This window comes from Rhynchophorus ferrugineus, unplaced genomic scaffold (assembly GCF_030347505.1).
Source record: "Rhynchophorus ferrugineus isolate W39M unplaced genomic scaffold, kcgeb_rfMv2 rfM9, whole genome shotgun sequence".
NCBI classification, from domain to species: Eukaryota; Metazoa; Arthropoda; class Insecta; order Coleoptera; family Curculionidae; genus Rhynchophorus; species Rhynchophorus ferrugineus.
Window position 1 is genome coordinate 20,568,908 of NW_027472588.1, and position 24,340 is coordinate 20,593,247.

Below are 24,340 nucleotides of genomic sequence, written 5' to 3' on the forward strand. Positions count from 1 at the left end.
AAGTAAATACTAGGAATCTATGATAATGATGATTTTGGCCTTGGTGTATTCAGTTTATTTACTTAGTACTGACGTCACATGATACCGATGAACGTTTAGGCAGGGACTTAAATGCTGCAATACTAGAAAAGCGATTTTTCTAAAAGCCTTAAAATCCTGCAGAAATATTACATCTTTAGAAAATAATGTGCATTGGAATGTTAATGTATATGAAGAAATAGAACATTTTTTAATAATCAGTTAGTATGCCTATTATTCTTTAATTTTTTTGAACTCTAAAAATTATTTATATTGGACTGTCGAATGTATTTCTTGTATTTAATTGTCGATTGCTTAGAGTTTTTTGCATTTATGCAATGTTTTAGATAATACTGTTTCTGTATATTTATTAATGTTTCGATATTTTTTCATTCGATTGTACCCATCACTAGTACAAGAACAAGTCAATTTTAGCGAAACAAATTGATTTTTTAATGACGCATGTGAATATATTTGTATTTTGCTACGAAATGATTCTATAAAGAATGTGTTTGTTTAAGTAAATATTATGTGTTATTTGTTTTAGTATACTCAATTACATTTACTTATATTGATTTTAAAACAGAAAAGATATGAAACTTATTAAAGAGGGAGTTATACCTAAATCCAATTTGCCGGAAAGGGTAGTTATGTTTATGATTTTAATTAATTTAATGCAATAATAAATCTCTTCATACTAAGTAAACTAGGCCATTTGGTAAATGATTATGTGACATCACCATGACACTGTTCATATTAAACTATCAATTTATTTTATCTAATCTTTAAGTAAAGTTAAATGGATTATTAAAATTCTCTGTGATTATAATTCCCACATTTAATTCAGTCAGAACAATGTGTACAGAAGAAAAGTTGCAGTTTTTTCTTATACCACCTTATTGCAAAAAACTTGGAGTACTCAATGAAATAGATCATGAAACGACTGAAGATATGTCCCTGGCTAAAATTGAAGTCTCAAATCCAAGTAGAATCTTACAACTCGTCAAAGATCTGACTGATAAATCTACAAAAAAGCTAGAAATAAAAATTAACAGATATGTGAGTTAACAGTATGGATTTATTGTTAAATATACATTTTAATAATTTTAGCTTAAAAGAGAATGTGAAAGTAATTTTGTATTTATGATCAATTTACATAGTGTATCGGAGGAAGCAGTTGTACAAGTTATACAGGAAAAAATCTTGGATGAAAATATACGTAAAGTTTTATCAGAGGGAACAATAAATAATATATTAACATTCCAATCAAATATAACAAAGAGTTGTGATCAATTGGATCTTAAGATACAAGAACTTGTAGTAGAAATAGTTCCAGAAGGTACTGGTGAAGTTATTATTGTACCAGTGTTAGCAAAAGAACATAGGGGTATAATTGTTTGTTGGACTAATCTTATTATAACTAATTGTTTTATTATTTAGAAGATGACATTTCTCCAGTGTATTTAGTATGTATCGTAACATCATCAAAAGACGGTATTTACATATCAAAAGTAGTAAGTGAGACATTTAGGTACTGTCTAAGCTTGTTACTTAATACCAGACAATGTGAAGAAGAAAGGCGGCTAAAAACAGAGTGTCAGAGCTTATTACTAGTAGCTAGGAAGTTATTTTCTCATTTAGGTAAAGCTTACAAATTTCATTGAATAACATATTTTATATGTATTTCATTTATATATAGGTCATTTAAGTGATTTGTTAAAAGAAATAATGACAGAGGCAAGAAGATTAACTAATGCTGAAAGATGTTCTTTATTTTTACTTGATCCTGATCATATGCATTTGGTTGCTAAAGTATTTGATGGAGTAAGCCCGGCTGACCATAACACTGAGGTGAGAATTGCTGCTGATCAGGGCATTGCAGGTAAGTGTTACATTTATTAATTAAATTTATATGTAGATAACTTATTTTTAAATATACAAATAATTTTTTTTGAAATAAATTATGTACATTTTAAAATAGACACTTAATTTTCTATTTTTACTATAAATATTTGCAATTAATATAACGGACGGGGAAGAAGAATGAAATCTTTTTTCATTTTAAATAAATTTATTTATATGCATTTTGAATAATAATTGATGATATATACGCTGCTTGGATTGATGAACTTTTGCTACTTTCCCACCACTGCAGATCTTTTCAAATTTTTGGACAAAAAATTAAAACAAGTGATTTTAACAAGATTCGTTTTAAGCCAGATAATCGAGCGGGACAAGATTCGGACTATACAATAAAACTCTATGGCCAATCATTCTAATTTTTTGTGGCTCCTAAAGGTTTGTATGATCTAGCCATGTCGTAATGTGAGATGAATTGCGGGCCTTTTATTTAATCGTCCGTTTCAATCGCATTAATTGTTGGCCAAGCTCGAGCAGCTCATCATGAACAATTTCTCTCCAATCCCAAAAAAACGCTTCACCTTCTTTGGCGTTGAGGCGAAGATTAACTTTATCGTATTTTCATATATGTAATATTAATCATCTGAATAATAACCAAACATTACTTGAGTAAATGTTGAGATATATTTTTAAAATCTTAATAAAGGTCTTAATTGGAAAATAAATTTTGATTAATTTTTGCCGATTCGAGAAATTGATAAGTTAGAACTTCTATCTAATCTGCGGTATTTTAGCTTTAGATCAATTTTAAAACTGTCAAGATTAACTAAATTTGTTTGATTTCCGAAACAATCACCAAGTATTTTACACATATATAGAGTATACATCTGAAGTCATTTGAAGATATAAACTATAAAAAATATATTGGATTGGGGAAAAATTATTCGGTCCTTTTTTTTATCAAAGCGAATTTCTTCACGAATGAGTTCAAACTCTAATCACTAATGTATGTAGCGTTTTGATCAATGTTTTTTTACCACTTTTCTGGTAATCGAGACTATTTTGTCGATTTTTTCAAGGATTGGTTGGATTGGTTCATGTTCACTTTTAATAAAGAAGTTTCTGGAACGAAAATGATCAATCAAATTGTGACACTGGCGTGTTGTATATTTATGAATTTGCTTTCATGGTTAATTTTTTTCAAAAAATACATTATTTCAAACTTTAACATTGTTAATTGTGGATTGCCGCAATATAACAAAACAGTGATTTGTGTATAAAAAATGTTATTTATTGCAGAAAAATTATTGATTTTACAAGATTTATTGAATATGCATCGCAAATAGACGACATTCCTATTTTTATTGTTGGTTAACACCCAACAGGATTGTGTGACTTTTTTCCTTTCCGTTGTGACTTATTGAACCAATAGACCAGGATCTTCCGTGATCCTTGCTATCTGACAATCTATGGTATTTCATTCAGGGTAATTTTATCATAACAGACTTCCCTTGTCGCTGCGAATTTGATTTGTCTTATAAATTATGTAGGTAGGTAGAAATAGGTAACATTAGGTAGATGAAAAGTTCTTTTTTGCTACTGAGGTAAAATAATGTATGCTCCAATTTGATGTTTGTATTGACTTGATTTTTAATTGGAGGTTCTGATGCCTGCTTTGTCTTACTCTCTCCAGTGTGGAGCTTAACCTTCTGCTGGATTGTGGACATTTTCTCGAGTATCTTCAGGAATTTCTGATTTTTCATTTTCTAAATCGTATATTGCGAGAACAAATTTTTGTCCTGAAAACTCTTTCTCTACTACACTCATTATGAAGAATAAACTATTATTTTATTTCATTTATTACTCTACATTTTTTTTTTATTATTACTCTTCGTGAGTCCACAATCTGCCCTATTGGCAATAAGTATTTCTTCTGTTTATATTATATATACATGGCATGTAGAAAATCACTTCATTAAGCAATCTTCTGTATAAAATATTATCTTAATTAATTAGTCTTATTCTAATGCTTATTCTAAACTCTACATATGTCCAGTAATCAGATCAGGTGGTGTTAAACGTTTTAGTCTACGCACTTCACTATCACGTCGCATATTTAGCTGATTAGCGAGTACATTGGGATGCACTGACACTCTTTCGAAGTACTTCACACAAACACGTTGAATTACACTCGTTATAGGTTCTAGAGGAATATCGCGTTGTATCACTTTATTTGAAATATAGTACGGAGCATCAACAATGGCACGCAACACCTTATTTTGGAACCGTTGAATGATGGATATGTTAGATTTGCTAGCAGTACCCCATAGTTGAATTCCATATGTCCAAATGGGCTTGAGTATAGACTCATACAGCAATACCTTGTTATCTAATGATAACTTGGATTTGCGCCCAATGAGCCAATACATTTGATATAATTTTAGTCCTAGTTGTTTCCGTTTAGAGAGTATGTGCTTCTTCCAGGTTAGGCGTCGATCTAAATGCATACCAAGATATTTAACATGGTCTGCTTGGGGGAGTTGACGATGATTGATATTTACTGGTGGACATGTTCTTCTACGCAGGGTAAACGTTATATGCGTGGATTTTGATTCATTGGCTTTAATGCGCCATGTCTTCAACCATAATTGTATTTGCTCCAGATAAGTTTGTAGGTTTATTGATGCTGTGTCTGGATCTTCATGGGATGCTAAGATTGCTGTATCGTCTGCATATGTTGCCACAGTAGTTATTTTTGTGGTGGGCAGATCAGCCGTATACAGAAGATACAGTACTGGACCCAGTACACTACCTTGCGGAATTCCTGAATATATGGGATTTAATTCGGTATGTTCATCGCCTTGATTTACAATAAAATGTCTGTCAGTGAGATATGATTTTAGTAGCTGATAGTCCGGATGAGGGAGAAGTTTCTTTAGTTTAACCTGCAAGCCCGTATGCCATACTTTGTCAAAAGCCTGAGATATGTCTAGGAAAGCAGCCGAACAATATCTTTTGGCATTTAGGTCAGCGTTTATTTGGTTTACAAGTCTATGCACTTGTTCTATAGTCCCATGCTTATTGCGAAAGCCAAACTGATGTTCTGGAATAATTTTTCTTTTTTCTATTATATAGTTTAGTTTTTTATGTATAATTTCTCGAAAACTTTCGAGATTATTGGTAATAAACTTATAGGTCGGTAGGAGGTCACATCTTCTGGTATTTTTCCTGGTTTAAGTATCATTAATATTTTAGCTACTTTCCAGATACTAGGGAAGTAATTAATTCGTAGCATAGCATTAAATATATATGTTAATAGTTTTATAGCCTTTTCTGATAGTTCTTTTAAAATTTTGCCAGTAATTAAGTCATAACCAGGAGCTTTTTTAATATTAATCTCTCTCATTATTGTATGTTTAACTTTTTTGACCGTTAATTTCTCGTGCGGTAAATCCATTTGAAATGGCGAATCTAGAAAGCTAGTGATTTTATTTTCGTCATCTTTATGTAGCTGAGACTGGAAAGGTTTAAAAACATTTTTTAAGTGTTTTGAGAAAATGTCGGCCTTCTCTTTATTGCTTCTCGCCCAATTATTTTCGCTTGTTTTAATAGGTGGATTATGCTGCTGGGATCTCCTAAGCTTTTTTGTTGCTTTCCACAACGAATAGTCTGTAGCCTCAGTTGATGTCAAGTTTTCTAGGTATTCTTGAATGCCTTGGTTCTGTTCGATTTGGATTAGATCTCTCAGCTCTTTTATGGCCCTATTAAATTTTCTTTTATTCTCTTCAGTCCTTTGCTGTTGCCAATTTCGTCGTAACTTTCTTTTTTCTGCTATCTTTTTCTGTATTGTACATGATATATGTGTATTTTTTCTTGCAAATGTTTCACTGTTGGGAGTCGCGGAATATGCTGCCTCCTGTATATTTTTTGTAAGATTTATTGCTGCTATTTCTATATCCATTTCAGTTTGTAACGGTAAGTTTAGAGAGATATTTTGGTCTAAGTTTTCTCTAAATGAGGGCCAGTTAGTTCTATTATTGCACAGAGAAGGGGGTTTATCTTTGATGGTAATTTTTGAAGAAATTGTTACTATTATTGGTGAATGATCAGAAGACAGGTCGAAGCATGATTCTGCCTGACACTTTTTTGGATCAATATTTTTTGTAATACAGAAATCTATTGTATCTGGTTTTTTATTTCTGTCTGAAGGCCAATATGTTGGTTCACCAGTAGAGATATGTTGTAAGTTATCTATCCTTATGGCTTTGAGCAGTTCTCTACCTTTTGAGGTTATTATTCTTGAACCCCACATTAAATGTTTTGCATTATAATCTCCTCCTGCTATAAATCTATTACCTAGCGTACGGAAGAATTCTTGAAATTGTTCTGCCTTGTTGTTATGTTTGGGTGGGCAATAAATCGCAGAAATTGTTAATGGTCCATGGGCTTCCTCTATGGTTATACTGGTGGCTTGCAGGTAGTCTTTGCGGAATTTTTCTTTTTCGAAATGCTTTATATCATCTCGAATTATTATGGCTGTACCTCCATGTGCTTTATCATCAGGGTGATTTGTATGATAAAGCTTATATTTAGGAACTTTCAAATAATTTTTGTCCGTAAAGTGTGTTTCGGAAACCATCATAACGTCAATATTTTGTTCAATTACGAACATTTTTAGTTCCCTGGCTTGTTGTTGGAGCCCATTGGCATTCCAGACGGCGATTTTGTAGCTATTGGTTTCAGGCATTAGGCAAATTTGCTTACGACGGTTGTGAGTAGACCAAGCATCGTACTCATTTGATCCATTAGTTTGGCCATCATATTTTCTAATCTTGAGATGTTGCTAGTTTCAGTAGGTTGAGATATTGTCTCTCGTTTTTGTGCTGAACCATTTTCAACTATTTGGGCATAAGTTATGTCTGGTTGACTTGTTCTAGTGGGTAGATTGGCAGTAGTGGATTGTTTTTGTTGATGCCTTTTTTCCCTTAAGGCAGGATATAGTTTCTGCTGTAGTTGCTTGTGAACTGCGCAACCCTTGTAGTTCGCTGGATGATTTCCGTTACAGTTAACACATTTCACTTTTTCATCGCGAACTTTACGAGTACAATCTCCTGTCTTATGTTCTCCTGCACATTTTACGCATCTATATGATTTGCGACAGTAAGTCTTTGTGTGCCCGTGCGCTTGACACCTTGTGCATTGTGGTATGATCCTTTTTATATGTGGTGGTTCGCATTTAATAATATTATTTTCCAATTTGGTGATTTCATACACCGCCTTATTATTTCCATTAGGTTTTATGTCTATATAAAACATAGGCAGAGGTTTTTTTGTCGTGTGATGTCGTATATTGTGAATATTTACGACCTCGTAGCCTTTTTCAGCTAGTGCTAGCTTGATGGTGTTAAAGTCCGTCCCGTGATGTAATCCTTTTAATACGAATTTAAATGTTCTCTCGGATTTTGGCCTGAATGTATGGTATTGGGTGTTTCTTTCATCTAATTCTTTTATAAGAACTTTAAAGTGATCCGCTTCGAACAATTGGATTTTAATTGTTTCATAGCTCACTGTTTTAATTGTGTAGTTCGTAGTAATGGTTTTCAATAAATCATGGATGTTTTTTATTATTCCTACCTTATAGACTGTTATTGGTGGTGGTTTGGGAACAACTTTTTCAGGGCTTGGTTGTATGTTCTCTTCAATTTCTTCAGACAGGTTGCTAAAACTGTTTTTTGTCTCTATCGGTTTCTGCAACCAATAGTCACTGATTCTTGTTTGTTTCCTCGCGATTTCTTCTTCTGGACTTCTCAATCGTTTTTTGTTAATGACTGTAGTCCATTCTGATGGTGGAGTTTGCGTTATTGCTGTTTGTTCTAATCTTATATCAAAGTGTGCAGGTGATTTGGTTGAATCGCTATGGTTTGCCATTTTTTAATTTTTAATATTTTATTTAATTTACTTCCAGAGGATAAAAAAATAAAATAAATACATTGTTTATTTCACGCATTTCATTTTTCACTTACGTTATTTTAGCACTAGTTTTTTACTATAAATACTATAAATGAATTTCAAAAGGACTGTTGTAAAATAAGATGAAATAATTTTAAACACTAATAAAAATGAGATGCAGTCATTTTGTCTGGTCACGTAAACACGTATTCACTACACTTTAGGTCCACTGAGAGACGGATAGCCGCATCTGTTATGCGTTTTTAACACTCAATTAAATAACCGTAATAAAATACTGGGTTTTTTTTAAAGAAAGGTATCTTTTTATAGCTTGGACCGTATTGAAAATACGTCTTCACCCTACGAAGGTTGGAACTGAACTATTACTCTACATAACATTATTTTCAAACATTTATAAATATTGCCTATAAAGTTTATTTGCCTAGTAAATTCAGTTCTAGATATTTCTTCCATATTTTTTTGCACGTTGCTTACAATATTACACACATCCAAATCGCTCAGGAACTCAAACTAAACTAGACTATTCATTCTTGAAATGAAATATAAATGATCTCGACGTCCGTTTTGATCTAAGAATCAGCTATTCTTCTCACAGCAATAGAAATAACATCGGCTGCTTAGGTTTTGGTTTTTTAATATCATTTACATTTTTGCGAAAATTTACGTGGTTAAACTTGTTTAAGTGCTCAATCACAATGTATATTTAAAATAATATAATTTTAAACATACTGTATTTTACTGAAATATTCAAAATGTGAGTATTGCAATAAGTGGACTACCGAGGCGAGCCCAGTGCTCGAATCTCGAACCGACATCGAATCTGAATTTTCAAAGCGTAATAACGTTTGCCGAGTAAGCGAATCATGCTAAATATATATCTAGAATGTTCCATAAATTGTTACCTTTCAAACGCGCTACGACGTACGACTTCATTCAATAAGTATTACCAGATATAACCGAGTCATTATGTATACAGCAATTATGCTTGTTAACAGCGTGCAACTTGCCAGGGTCATTTGATTAATTATATCCCAGCTTACCAACACCGATCCACCCTTGTTGAAAATCTATAGATCAATTATTCGATTTGTAAAAGAATACATTCTTTTTGTGAAATTCCCAAATTATGTTTGTACCATACACATGCTAAAAAATAAAGTTATTTTTAGGCCATGTTGCTGCAACTGGAGAAATTCTTAACATTAAGGATGCTTATAAGCATCCCTTATTTTATAAAGGAATGGATGAAGCAACAGGATTTAAGACCAGGAACATTTTATGTTTTCCTATCAAAGACGAAAATGGTATAGTGGGAGTTGCACAGTTGTGCAATAAAATCGGTGGCCATTTTGACTATTTTGACGAGGAAGTAGCCAGAGCATTCAGTATTTACTGTGGCATATCAATTATGCACAGTCTTGTTTATAAGAAAATTCAAGATGCCCAGGCTCGAAGCCGTCTATCAAACGAACTCATGATGTATCATATGCAGGTAGAATTAAGAGACAAATAAGGCAAGCGCGCACTTAGTACGGGTCGTATTTTTCGTTGATTCCTCATAATATCAACAAGAGTCTAGTTTTGGGGAATTACCGAATGGGCACAAGAATTTTAATTTTCAACATTGCCAGGTGTTGAAAATTGTACATATATTTGAAGAATATGATGTAAATAAAATTTATTTTGAATTCACAAGTTAATATAAAATTTCTGTTGACGCCCAGTATGAAATATTTTGGTATATTTTCCGTTCTGTATATCTGTAAACATCTTTCATTTTAAAATAATCTTAAATAGAAAAAAGAGGAAATAAAACAATATGTAATTAATTATCAATATATATAAAACTACAATAACAAATCAAAGTTATAGTTCTTATAAATTATTTGTATACTTGAATAGCATAATATGTATTCTGGAATTCTCAAATTAACCGAAAATCTCACTTGAAACTCAAGTTCAAACTTAACTAAGTTTACTGTCGCATCATTTTAAGTTTATAAATTATGTCCAAATTATTGAACCTGTTATGCACATAATTAATTTTAAATTGAATATAATTTATCAATATATAAAACCACAAGCATCCGTTTATCTTTAAAATTACTCAATAATATATCTCACACGGCATTAAAAAATAACTTCAAAAACCAGCATCACAACCCCTCTCACATTATTTAGTAAAAGCAAAGAATTGTGTATTCATAAAGCGTCCTTCTTTTAAAGTAAGGTAGGTATCCAGAAACTAAGATTTTGTCTTATATAATAACACACATCCTATATTTTTGACCTCATTTACCCACGCTCTAATATAGAAGTAGTAATATTTTTACCAAAATAGGAACCAAACTTCAATGTTTCTTGTTCAATTTTAATGCTGTGAATTTACTAGGAAGAACAACTATATGATCAACGAGCTGTGATTTTGATGAGATATACTCACATAAAGTAATATTTATCTGTACTTTTACTTTCATAGGGCCAACCATGCCTAAAATATAGTGAATTTTGTATAGGATTGAATCCAATTTGCAAAGTTAAATGGATACGCATCTGGATGGAATGTCCTCATATGCCGTTTCAGATTAAAAGTGTTAACGTGATGTTTCCAATTTAATCTACCGTCAAGATGGATTCCAAGGTATTTAACTGATTCTGCTTGACGAATCGGGCATCCACTGAGTGATATAATTAAGTTTTTATTATTAAGGTACCAGGTACCTTTTTAGGATTGAGATTATCAATTTCAATGGCAACTTCCAAGGGAGAAATTAGATTTAGATCTACATCGGGCTGATAAACAGGAGATGTATCCATGGTAGATCCTATATCATTAGGTTGAAATATAGCTAACATATATAACATCGTCATCGTTGCGTCGAACCCATTCATTTCGATCATTTTTAATTGGCGGTACTAAAATAATTGGTCTTTTAAATCTTCGGGTTGCTTTCCATAGCGAATAATCTTTCTTTACTTCTGACCTTAATTCACTTACATACTTTTGAAAGCAATTCTGTTTATATTCTTTGATTTTTTGATTCGTCCGATTACTAATTCTATTAAAAGTAGTTTTGTCCGCAGCATTTCTGGTTCTGTGCCATATTCTTCTAGATTTTCGGCTTTCTTTTATCATTTCTCTAATTTCAAGGGTGTAAATTACTTCATATTCTGATTTCTCTCTTGCTATTGGGGTAGCATCTTTTGCAGCTGACCGAATTTGTTCAATTATATTTTTGGTTTATTGCTCAAGATCATCTATATTTTTAAGTCTTACCTTTAAACTGATTGGTTCCTGCAATATTAATCTGAATTTGTCCCAGTCAGTATATTTGTTGGTAAGATTAGGCTTTTTTGCTTTTCTTAGAATTGTCGCGCCCAATGTTAACAATACTAGAGTTTTTTTTTTTTTTTTTTTTTTTTTTTATAATTATATACATTGTTACTAGTCGTTGCCGACTAACCTACAATTTGTCCTTATAATAGCTTAAATCTAGGTATATATCTAATAGGACTCATCAGTCCTACATAGTCTCTAACATAATAATAATTGTTTTAACACTTTGAGTTTTTTCTAATGCACCTCACTGCACTACACTACAACACACTACACAAGTTCAAATGGTTTGGTCCTTTTGAGTCTGCGTCCGGTTTTGGTGTTGTCCAAGAGTTGTAATACTTCGAAATTAACATGAGAGTGAAGTCTCTCCTCATGTCTCTTTGCAATTCTTTTAATTTCTTGATTGACAGTCGGTATCTGAAGATCTCGATGTAAATAAATGGTCCGGTAATATCTGGGTGCACCTACGATGCTTCTTAGGACTTTGTTCTGGAAAACTTGTATTAGATTTATGTTGCTTTTTGCGGAACATCCCCATAATTGTATTCCGTATGTCCATATAGGTTTTAATATTTGTTTATATAGAAGTAATTTATTATGTATAGTTAATTGAGATTTTCTTCCAATTAGCCAATACATTTTTCTATATTTTAACTCAAGTTCTTTTCTTTTCTTTTTGACATGTTCCTTCCACCGTAGTTTTGCATCAAGTGTCATTCCGAGATACTTAGCATTATTGCTGTATGGTATGACAGTGTGGTTTATGGTCAATGGTGTAAGCGCGGACTGTTTATAGGTGAATTGAACATGCACAGATTTGTTTTGGTTAATTTGTATTTTCCAGATTTGGGTCCATTTATTTATAGCGTCAGTAGCCTGTTGTAGGTTTCGGGTTGCTTCTTCGCTATTGTTTCCGACAGCAAGAATAGCAGTATCATCAGCAAATGTAGCCATTGTAATGTTTTCGATTTGTGGTATATCACATGTATAAAGTAGGTACAGAATTGGCCCCAGTACACTTCCTTGTGGTACACCTGCTTTAGCTTCTTTTATTGTAGAGTAAGCTTCCTCTTGTTTCACTCTAAACATTCTGGCTGTGATGTAAGATTTTAATAGTTCGGTGTGTTGCTTCGGTAATATTTTCTGTAGCTTATGGACGAGGCCTTTGTGCCATACCTTGTCGAAAGCTTGTGCTACATCTAAGAATACAGCTGAGCATACTTTATTATCTTCATAGGCTTTTTCAATAACATCTGTTATTCTATGCACTTGATCAATCGTTGAATGTTTGGTAATAAACCCAAACTGGTGTGTTGGTATTAGGTTTTTTCTCTCTATAATTGGTTTTAATCTTTTCAAGAGGAGCTTTTCAAATACCTTAGCTATCATCGGTAACAGTGAGATAGGTCGATAAGCTTTTATATCATTTGGTGATTTTCCAGGTTTTGGAACCATTATTATTTCAGCCATTTTCCAAACGTCTGGGACATATTTCAGTCGAAATGCTGCATTGATTAAGTTAGTGAGCTTTATAATACCCTTTCTTGGCAGATTGTGCAGCAATTGCCCTGTTATTAAATCATAGCCTGGTGATTTATTTGGCTTGATGTTAGTTTTAATAACGTTGGTGACTTCTTTCGGAGTTGTTAATTGAATTGTCGAATTTTCGCCGTCTATGTCCGGTAAAGTATGTTCAATTTCACTTTCGTTTGGTTTGAAAGTTTTCTCTAAATGGTCAGCGAATGCTTCTGCTTTCTCCAGGTTGCTGCGTGCCCAACTTCCATGCATGTTTCTTATCGGAGGACTATGTAGACAGGATCGTTTTAGGTATTTAGTGGCTTTCCAGAGCGAATAGTCTGTGTTCTTGTCGTCTGTTAAATTTCGTAGATAGTTATTTATGGAATTGTTTTTAATTTCCAAAATTTCCCTCTTCAACCTTTGTGTTATGTTGTTTAAGATATTCTTATTTTCAGGTGTTCTATTTTGCTGCCATTTTTTCCGTAGTTTTCGTTTTTCAGCTACCATTTCCTTGATTTCTTTCGGGTAATTTATTCCTTTGGTTGAAGTTTTAATTTCTGGAGTGTTATTCCAAGCAGCCTGTTGGATGTCTGCAACGAATTTTTCGGTTTCATAATTTAATTGGTCTTCTGTCTTAAGGGGAACATTTAGTTGAATTCGATTGTTTATTTCTTCAACAAATCCTTCCCAGTCTGTCCTCTTGTTGGTTAATGTTGGATTTTGTTGTTTTCTTATAATGTTTTCACTCAGCGTCAAAATCACAGGTGTGTGATCTGAACTTAAGTCAAAATTTTCTTCAACTTCCATGTAGTTAGTGGTTATGTTTCTAGCTATAAAGAAGTCTAACAGGTCTGGAGTTTTCTCTGGATCGGTAGGCCAATAAGTTGGTTTTCCTGTCGACATGTAACTGCACCCTAGCTCAGCAGCTGCTTTATGTAATTCATTACCTTTAGTTGTCGTCATTCTAGATCCCCATCTTGTATTTTTAGCATTGAAATCACCACCGATTATAAATTTTTCTCCTAGGTTGTTTAGAACATTCAAGTAATTTTCTTTTTTTTGGTTGTATCTTGGAGGGCTATATATGGAAGCTAATGTAACCCTGTATTTGCTAGATATAACAGTTACTGCCGTTACCTGATTTTCTGCTAAACTGAGTCCGGGTTCTTGATGATGGCATATATTATTTTTTATTATTATTGCACTTCCTCCTCTTGCTGTGTTAGCTGGATGAATGGTGTGGTAAAAGTAATATCCTCTAAATTTAATAAAGGATTCCTTTGTCAAATGGGTTTCAGATATTAAGCAAATATCTATTTTTTGCAATTCTAGGAATACTTGTAGGTCAGCGTGATGTTTCTGAATCCCATTAGCATTCCAAATTGCGATGCGGATGTCTTTACTTGCCATTTTTAGTTCTTGAGGCCACCGCCCTATTGTTTTCGAGTTTAAGTAATCTTTCAGAAAACGATTCAATAATCTTTTCCTGGTTGTCCAGCTTTGCTATAAGTTTCAATAGCAGTTCGTTGGTTGTAACGTCTTCTTTTTTTGTTTCTTTTTGAGCGGTTTGGTTTATGCTTTGAGCATAGGTCATTTCATCGTTGACTTCGTTGTACATTTTTGGTTGTTTATTTTGAGTCACTGTTTTTTGCTCTTTAGCCTGACTGATTTTATTTCTTCTCTCTTGGAATGTTTTCGCAACTACGCATCCTCTGTAGCTTGCTGGATGCGCTTCATTGCAATTCGCACATTTCGCTTTTGTTCCTTTGGGTTTTTTGCATTCTCCCGTGATGTGTTTTCCTGAGCATTTTACACACCTTGGTTCCCTTTTACAGAATTTTTGTGTGTGTCCATGTAATTGGCATCTCTTGCACTGTGGCACAAGATTTGCCTTTCTAAGAGGTTCTATTTTTACTTCGACTCCTAGAATTTGTTTAATTTCATAAATTGCTTTTATGTCCGTGTTATGTTGGAATGATAACATAAACAGTGGTAAAGGCTTCTTCTGGACAACTATTTCTCCATTGTTATTTTTATTTCGTTCTTTTTTCAGGATATTTGTGACGTCAGTACATTTAAGTCCATTTTTTATTAACTCTTCCACTATTTTAGTAGTTTTAGCTGTCGGTGGAAGCCCTCTTGCCATTACTTTAATGTCTCTGGTTTGCTTATCTTCATACGAGTGCCATTGTAATTTTAGGAATTCCAAGCACTCAGCAATTTTCGTAAAAGTTTTACGACATTCGGCGTTTAATTTGATTTGTCCATTGTTTAATGTTGTTGCTCTAAATAGTATATTATTTGTTTTCATTGTTTCATATAGCAAGTCAAAGTCTGTGACATTACTTACTATAATTGGAGGTGGTCTCGGCACTTTTATTTCTTTATTCAATTCTTGTGCTTTAATGGTTTTTGGTTGTTGTGGTGAAGCTTCAGGTGTATAGTTTGCTTTTCGTTTCTTATTTCTTTTAACTGTTATCCAGCCTACTTCTTTTTGCAATTCTTCCTCGTCTGTTTCATAGTTTACAGGCAATTTGTTTTCAGTGCACTGGTTCACTACGGGAATGCTAGTTGGATTGTATGTGTTTTGGTTTTTTATTAGGAGTTGTAGTGCATCTAATTGTTTTTGCATATTTGTTAGTGCAATTTCCAGATTCCGTCGGGCTGTTTTTTCGTTAATATACGCATTATAGAGAGCTTGCTCATTTTGCGTTCTCTTATGGTTTTCTTGACAAAAGATTTGATTCTGTTGTGCCAGATAAGCTTCACCTGACGTTGAGGATTGTGTTTCCATCTCATTTAGTCTCTGGTTCTCTCTATTAATCATTTTTATTTAATGAATAGTTTAATTCACGTTTTTATAAAAATTTCAGTACCGGTATTTGTTTCAGAACCGTTATAACGCCGCATTTGTGGTACAGATGATGCACCTCCGACCCTTAACAGCCCCCAAAATTTTACCTTTGTTACTTTATTGCAGTGACCATCGTTTTAAACACATTTTCACTAAACATTTAACGCGCAGTTTTAACACTGTTATTGTCGTCACGGTTTTTACTTATTTTTTAAAATCGCATTTGTGGCACAGGTAGTACACTTTCAAATTTATTACACTGACCGTCGCTCCAAACACGTCTTTACTCTACGAAGGTCGAACGACAACTAACAATACTAGAGTGTGATCATATGTTAGATCGCACAAGCTTTCTGTACTAATTTGATTTAATGAGATGTATTTTGAAATGTAGAAATCCAGTAGGTCTAGGACTTTATTACTGTCTGTGGACCAGTAAGTGGGTTCGCGCCCTGAATGATAATTACAATTTGTAAGGTTAATGGCTTTGAGTAATTCGTTTCCTTTTCCAGGCGTTATTATTCGTGAACCCCAAGCTGTATGTTTAACATTAAAGTCTCCACCAATAATAAACCTTGGCCCTAATTGAAAAGATATCTTTATATTATTGTTGTGTCATTTTATGTCTTGGCGGACAATATATATCGCCAATATTTATTGCAGCCCTGTTTTTTATGCTAATTATCGTAGCTTGTATTTATTTATTTTTAATCTCTTATTCGAAATGTTGTATATTTTATCTAATTATTAAAGCTGTTCCGCCTCGAGCCCGTTCGCCGGGGGGTAGTGTCCAGTAAGCATCATAACCCCCTATTTTAATGTAGTTTTTTTAGAAAAATGTGTTTCCGATATGAGAGCTATATCTATGTTATTTGTTTTCAAGGATAATTCTAGTTCCTGGACTCTTTGATCCGTTTGCGTTCCAAGTTATAATTCTTAAAAACGAATTACTCATTTTTGTTTTTCTTTAGCTTGTTTTGGGTAGTTTTCTTCAATCCGGATTTCTCCAATTTTTCCATCCTGTCTGCTAACTGACTGAATTTCTGTCTCATTTCAGTCTGGAATTCTTTGAGCGATTTCATCATGTCGACGACAGTTGGCTCATTGGCCGCAGCTTGCTGCGGTTTCGTATCTATTTGTTTATCATTTGATATTTTGGTGGTGTTTATATTTTTGACCGATGGTCTTGCGGTTTCTTGGGTTTTTTTTATTTTCAACGGTAGATGTTGTTGTAGATGTAGAGTTTTTGGCTTTGTCAATTTGTCTTTAGCGCTGTTCTGCTGTAATTTTCTTTGGAGTTATGTGATGTTTACCGGTACATTTCATACATCTTGGTTCCCTACTGCAAAAATGTTTAGTATGTCCAAGATTTTGACAGTTTGTGCATTGTGGTATATTAACATTTTTCTTCGGAGGTTCCACTTTTATCCTACAGTCTACTAAATAATTTATGTCATATATATTTTTATTATGTATAATAAATTATTACATTTTGTGTCATGTCTACATAGAACAACGGAAAAATTTTAATTTGTTTTTCACCATTTACATTAGTTGTCTTTTACGCTATAGAGTGACGGTCACTACTTCGTGCCCGGAGCCCGTAATTCCGATTTTAATATCGTCTTGATTTGTGGTGGACGGTAATCCTCTAATGACTACTCTATACCACTTATCACTTTGTAACTGATAAGTATGGTATTCGAGTTTATTGATTGAATTGTTTTTCTTCATCCCAATGAGATGTTTTTTTACATTCCTGTAATCCGTTTCATTACTAAGGGTTACGTTAATATTATCGTTAGACAAAGCTTTAAACTGCACTCCGTCTGTGGCTAGTCCCTTTATTTGTGATGTAATTTTTAAATGGAATACTAAAGCCGTATAAACATAAAAGTTTTATGTTATATCCTTACCATAAACTTCCAACGAGTTGAATTTCAATATTATTCGTATTTTTTTTCCTTATCATATCTTTGTTAATTATGTTACCAGCCATACTTATACCAGCCATAATTTGATAGTCTTTTAAAAACGATTAGACGGTACATATTATTTTATCAATAAACATTACTTTTTAAGAAAAGAACACTACACGTACCGTCAAAAAATGATTCACAAGACATTTATTTTGGCATGCCATTGTGAAAAGTATGGTTATCAAAAGAACACAGGGTTCCGAACCAAAGGTTGAAAACCGCCAAATGATTTTTGGAAACAAATTGATTTGCATCACCGCGAACAAAGAGATTTTCGACGAATATTCGCGCAGACCCCGAACGTTCGCTTCGTTCAACTCTGTACTCACCATAAAATTCGATTTTATGTTGGTACTAGTCGCTAATTTCTACAGGATTATTCAAAATAGTATAATAATTAGAAGTTGCAAACGTTGTAAACCAAAAGTCCAATTTGTTGCGGCAACATTGAAAGGTGCTGTTGTCTTAATTTTTTATGACGTGTATTAACTGTTTGATTGGCTGGACTATACACACTCGTTCGCTCCACTAAGAGTATGGCAGCAAAAAATACTATAAAAAAATCGCGGCGGAAAAAAACGTGTGTCAATGCTCTTGGCGTAATTTTTTGCTAGTTCCGTCTGCATAATACGCCCAAGTGACACCTAGTGATTTTAAGAAATAACTCACATTACATTTGCATCTGATTCATCAACGGAATTGCAGTAGATGTTGGTAAATATGACTTGTCTCGATACAAGAGCCAGTATAGAGAAGAGGAAGGAAAGTTAATAGAGGGCGCTGTGACTTGTATAGAGTGGGTATAAATTATCAGGGATCAAAATAAAATTTCTTTTTTGTTCCAAGGCCATAAGTGGTTTATTAATTCCGTCCCGTCCCGAATCATAAGTGATTCGTAAAATATATAAGTGCGCACTTGTCAATATTTTGAATATATTATTCAGAATAAGTTAGCTGACAACCAAATTTTTTACATACCGGGTTGGTTCAATAAGTTATATTGTTTTAAGGATTTTTTGAAACTTAAAGATTTATTGTGATAAATCGGTACACTGTAATTTATACAAAGTGTTGTCCATCGATAGCCGCTACTTTTTCGATCTTTCAAGCAATTTATGGATTATATCTCTAAAGAACGATGTATCTTTTGAGGATATCCACGAATCGACCCATATTTGGTATTATTTTGGACGTGGATATTCGGCTTTGTATTGTTGGATATTCGGCTTTGTATTGTTGATGCATGATCAGGTGATCGTTATGATTGTTTTCACTTTGTATTATCGTAATCTACTTTTCATCGCCAATAATAATAATACGATGCAAAAAACCTTTCCGTTTTTGCCGTTGAAGCAGCATTTCACACATGACCAAACGCCTTTCAATGTCTCTTGAATTTGATTCATATGGCGCAAAATATCCAAGCTTTTGGATCATTCCTATGTCTTCCAAGCGATTGGAAATGATTTCTTGTGTTACTCCCAACAATTTTACATATACTTCTTGCGTTTTACACTGATCTTCATCAAGTAACACCCTTAAATTCTCGTCTTCAAATTGTTTTGGCTGCCCAGAACGCTCTTTGTATTCGCTGTCAAAAACACCACTTTTAAGACGTTGAAACCAGTATTCACGTGTTGAAATGGATGAAACATGGTTGCCATAAGCTTCACACAACATTCGATGACCTTCAACCGACTTTTTCTTCAAATTAAAGCAAAAGAGTAAAACTCCCGTCAAAAACGATTTGCTCGGTACTCAATGAAGTGATTTTTTTTGTTCACACTTCGTTAAAATAATACTGATGATGCTGGGAAGTGAATGAGGCTTCTACATGAAGTTGTATGAAATGTATCCGAGCGATTTAAAACACAGTAACGCAATCCTGTAAAATTAATTTATAGGCCTTGTATGTTTCCTCTGTAAACCAGGTCTTTTTCCATACATTTTTATCGTCCAAGAGCTTGCGATAATATACTGAAATAATTTTTGCCTACTGTTTGAAGATAATCCACGAATAAAATTCATATTCTATCTCAACAATCATATGCCAACACCTTTTTGGTCAATTTCTGACCCTAAGTATTGTTTTAATTATCCATGATGGTAATCTTCTCCCAAGTCTGTTTCATAGCAGTGAAACTACGCACAAAATCCTTTTAATCATTTTTGAAGACTCATTTAAATGTATTTTTTCTGAAACTCAAAAATTCAACCTCATGAGTAAAATTCACGAGTAAAATGGTGGATATTTATATTTTTAATTTACATCTTATATACTATACCATCTATAACATAACTTATTGACCAGCCTTACGGACGCAGAAAATATATCGATATTTTTGGCCGATTTTTTTTTGCCACATATATCGATATTTTTTAGCCGATATTTTTTTCAGTGGGCAACACCCCTAACCAGCCTATTATATAATCATATAAGATAAGAATTGATATTTAAAATTGATAAATCCATAGGTGAATCAACAGGATGTTCTTGATGTTACCATGTGTCCCAGCGAACATGAGGTACCAGGATTCTCATTATTCAATTTTACACCTCGAAAAATATTATGGAAAGAAAGTCCTTGTTTTGTAATAGAAATGATGAAAGATCTTGGTTTCATCGATACTTTCCGAATAAAAATTGACACTTTAGCACGATTTGTCTTGTATGTTAAGAAGGGGTATCGAGAAGTACCGTATCACAATTGGCAACATGCTTTTTCGGTTGCCCATTTCGCTTATTTAGCTCTTAAAAATTTTCAACTAGTTGAGAAAGGATATCTAAGGTAATCGATGATTGTAGTTCATATCTATAAGCTACAACATTTATGTAATGTAATTACAGCAAATTGGAAGCTTTAGCTTATTTTGTATCGTGCTTATGCCACGATATTGATCATAGAGGTACTACGAATTCATTTCAACAACAGTCCAACAGTGTTCTAGCAAGTTTGTATTCAAGCGAAGGTTCAGTGATGGAAAGACACCACCTGTCTCAAACAATTTGTACCTTAAATACTGAGGTAGCAAACGTTTATTAATATGTTTAGATATAATTTGAATTTTGTAATATTTTAGGGCTGTAACTTTTTGGATTCCTTATCTCATGATGATTATGTCAAATGTTTAGATTTAATTAAAGATATGATTCTAGCGACTGATTTGGCGTCACATTACAAGATTCATGCCAAACAACTGAATATGGCCCAAGTAGCGTTCCGAATATGTAACCTTGCCTAAGGTGGTAATTTATATTTTTATTTTACAGGAAGGATTTAACAAAACAAACGCTCAACATCGATATTATTTAGCTAGTCTTTTAATGACTTGCGCCGATTTGTCAGATCAAACTAAGGTAATTTTATTGTAACCAGCATTTAGCTTGAGTCTATAATTATCATCAAATATTTACATAACTATCTGTCTAAATAAAAGGTCTAAAGAAACCGAAAGCTGATAAAATCGTAACAATATATGTTGCGCGATTTTTTCCTCCCGGAAATAAGTTATCTCCCGGAAGTTAAAAACCACTTCATTTAACTAAATTCACTAAACTAGTATAGTTAACGGGCTAATGACAATAAAACTATTACACTATCAAGTGGCATAAACTATGCGCCCCCTTGACTAGGTATTTTTTAGAACATTCTTGGATGCTGAATTAGACGGATACATCCGTATTTTATCCTCGATACTCCTCCCATGGGTACCTTGTGCATAGAGTAGGTTGGTTTAACCATTTTTTTCGCAGCCTGATAGTAATGATTTCTAGAGAGGGAAAGGCTCATGGTGATTTCCTTGTCTCAATAAAAGATATATACTCATAAGTACTGTGATATTCACCATTCCCAAGAGTTTCTAAGATTAACACGCTTCTCGATATTTATTTGATTATTACACCATTGGAGATCTTTCAAGAGACAAATGTCAATGTATTCTGTTTTGTTCTTTCGTTCCTATTGTCTCTGTCTTGTTCTGTCCCAAAGGCTCCTGGACTTATCTTATAATTCTTCATTTTAAAAAATAATATGATTTACAAGAAAATGTAATATAATTATTTTCCATTATTAGTTATTCAGTATATATAAATAAACATTAGATTAGACGCCTAAGCTATTTTGTACTTGTACAAGATATACTATATACAATATATATTGCATAAAATATATATCTCCACCGCCTTTAACATAAATCTGATGTCATTGTGTATGTATTTAACAATTTCAATACTTTTTTAATATACTTGATTTTTATAATCCATATTTTCTTTTGTTTTTTCATTAAATATGCATTCACCAGACTATTAGGAAATCAATATTCATGTATTGTGTACACACGACCACATCCATTTGCAGCCTTCTGTTTCGGATTTACCTTTTAGTAATCGGTTCTCTTGGTTATACGGATCACATTTTATTTAAACTAAAAATCTAATACAACCAAGTCATTGGAACTTTGATGGTAATCACTTCTCGACAGATTTAATTTAAAATAAATGAAAACTTTAGTTTGAATAATTTATATAAGCACATCATTTATCTATTGAACTGTCTCTCCTGCACCAGCTGATTATATATTTATTCAATTTAATAGCTCTATTTGGTTTTCATTCAATAGTTATATCAAATTGTATGTTAATCCTATGAAGCCTGCGATGTTGTTTTTAATAGTTATAAAATGTAGGCATCTAATAATAGTGTTTTTGAATTTGATAATACGATTCTAATCTGATTATACGATATATTTCAAGATTTTATCACAATTAAAATTAAATTGAAATATAATAAGATTTTTTTACAGGACTGGACAGAAACGAAAAAAGTGGCCCAACTAATTTATGCAGAATTTTTTGCACAAGGGGATTTAGAAAAAAAGATGGGAAAAGAACCCGCCAACATGATGGACAGGGAAAAGGCATCAATACCTGATCATCAATTGGAGTTTCTAAGACAGTGTTGTGTATGCATTTTCAAGTAAGTTTTATTAGTTTAAAATACAGATATCCATTAATAATAAGACGATTTCAGAATATTGGCGACAATTTTCCCATCAGCTAAAGTACTTGTAAACGCCATAAAGCAGAATATTCTCTGTTGGGAGTCATCGAAACGCATATTCGATAAATATTGCGTGGAAGGCAAAACTTCATATGAAGTATTAACCAGTGAGGAGCTGGAGTTAGAAGTACAAAACACTTTAGAGAGCATCAAAGAATGAGATAAATAAACAAATATTTAAGTATTAGCTAAAAAAGACATATAGTGCAATAAAACATTCTTCATATTTAACAAATTAGGCGAAAACAAGATACCTGGATTAAAGAAGACTATAAAATAAAAAGCTTATATTTGTTGAATTAATCATATAAAATCAAATATAAACATAGAAAAGTAGAAGTTCACTTAAATTTTTCTTTTCATTGGGTTCCCTCCCTTCTAAATTAGTTGTAGTCATCATACCTGTACTTATGTATAAAATCAATATCAGTCCATAACAGGCCCTGGGAAAGTGTCGCCATTGTTGGCAATTGGTCGCAATCATTGTGGTTTTACTAATCTATTGTGGTTTAAATTTGCGCTAAGCATGACATTTGAAAGACTTTAAGCTTACAGATGTCAGACTTTAACAGTACTATCAGTCTCAAAGCCATACAGAAGGATTGCCAAGATCAGACCAAAAGTTAATGTAGCTTGGTTATTTCGACATATTACTTCAGCAGTTAGATGGTATCTGTTCTCCTACGTTAACCCCTGTTTAGTGCTTGAACTGCTGCACTTATTCTAACTGAATTCAGTTGACACCATAGCACATCCGTCAGTTGCCAATATTTTGGGTTTTCTGCAAAATTGTCAAACCATACGGCTCTGCAATGGGAACTACAGATATGAAGAATGCTTAAAGCCGCAGGGTATTAACATCTAATTTTACCGTAAATTGGTGATTCCATCTAAATGATGCTCGTCTTGTGTGGCTTGTTTTTTCGCAAACTACTTTGTCTTATTTGTTTGATTATCATAAATAATTTTTCGACAAATTATGGGGCATTTTTATTCCAAATATATTTAGTTGTATTGATGAAATTTCGTTATTACATTCATTTTAACTTTAACTTAAAAAGTCACTTACAGTTATTTATTGGGTATTTATTAAAATAAAATGTCACATTTTCGAGGACGAACAGGAAAAATTGGTCGACATGGACATAGTGCAAAAATAGTCCGTAACTATCGGTTAAATAGAACTCCGGAAGAATACTTGACGGATAATGTAAATATAAGACCACGTTGTAAACGCACTTGTATATGAAAATAAACACAATGAATGCCAATTGAACTAATAGAAACACAACGAGAAGATGCCACTTTCGAATATGACATCGAAATACTTGGACAAGTCGTTATTGGTAATATGGAAAAAAATACAAACATCGTCATGCATTTAAGCACAAAGATGAATCGGCCTGTTTTTGCTATGCATCAAGATAAGTTTCACTCCCATTATTAAATATGCCGCCAGAACCATTGGAAACACTGTTAGCTGGAGCCACATCGCAATCAATTTTTTTTGCGTGAAATTCGTAAATTTAATTCTTGCTTCTAAATGGTATCATTTGGAGCAACACAAGTCGTTTGGAATAAGAATGGTCTTAATATTGAATCAACAGCAAGATTCAAGGCCAGCGTACCACAACTACGCCATTATCACTAAACCGGGCAAGTACCAGACCAAGTGTTAGCGAAGTTGTAATCGTTATGGCTGGCGACCCAATGCTTATAGTTCCTACGATGCTTTATCCAT

The 24,340-nt window shown here is 33.1% G+C and overlaps 1 protein-coding gene across 3 annotated transcripts; it reads left to right on the forward strand.

The window, feature by feature from the left end:
- The first annotated feature begins 92 nt into the window (after positions 1 to 92).
- On the forward strand, positions 93 to 22,949 carry LOC143202364 (cGMP-dependent 3',5'-cyclic phosphodiesterase). 3 transcript variants are annotated; one of them, XM_076413840.1, is made up of 12 exons: positions 93 to 239; positions 866 to 1,077; positions 1,129 to 1,405; positions 1,459 to 1,659; positions 1,718 to 1,900; positions 9,018 to 9,340; positions 20,015 to 20,328; positions 20,388 to 20,565; positions 20,621 to 20,752; positions 20,811 to 20,897; positions 22,343 to 22,515; positions 22,570 to 22,949. In XM_076413840.1, the coding sequence occupies exons 2-12, from the start codon at positions 874 to 876 to the stop codon at positions 22,757 to 22,759; spliced, it is 2,262 nt and encodes a 753-aa protein (XP_076269955.1). In that variant the 5' UTR covers positions 93 to 239; positions 866 to 873; the 3' UTR covers positions 22,760 to 22,949. The 3 variants fall into 3 exon arrangements, with proteins under 3 accessions (XP_076269955.1, XP_076269954.1, XP_076269953.1); XM_076413839.1 differs by lacking the exon at positions 93 to 239 and adding an exon at positions 453 to 538; XM_076413838.1 differs by lacking the exon at positions 93 to 239 and adding an exon at positions 460 to 662.
- Positions 22,950 to 24,340: the final 1,391 nt, after the last annotated feature.

Excerpts from the sequence above, each read along its gene's own strand:
- LOC143202364 (XM_076413840.1), top strand. The coding sequence starts at position 874 with ATGTGTACAGAAGAAAAGTTGCAGTTTTTTCTTATACCACCTTATTGC. Across the intron at positions 20,566-20,620 it reads TTTGTACCTTAAATACTGAG|GGCTGTAACTTTTTGGATTC; the intron begins GTAGCAAACGTT and ends GTAATATTTTAG. Across the intron at positions 22,516-22,569 it reads TGTTGTGTATGCATTTTCAA|AATATTGGCGACAATTTTCC; the intron begins GTAAGTTTTATT and ends AGACGATTTCAG.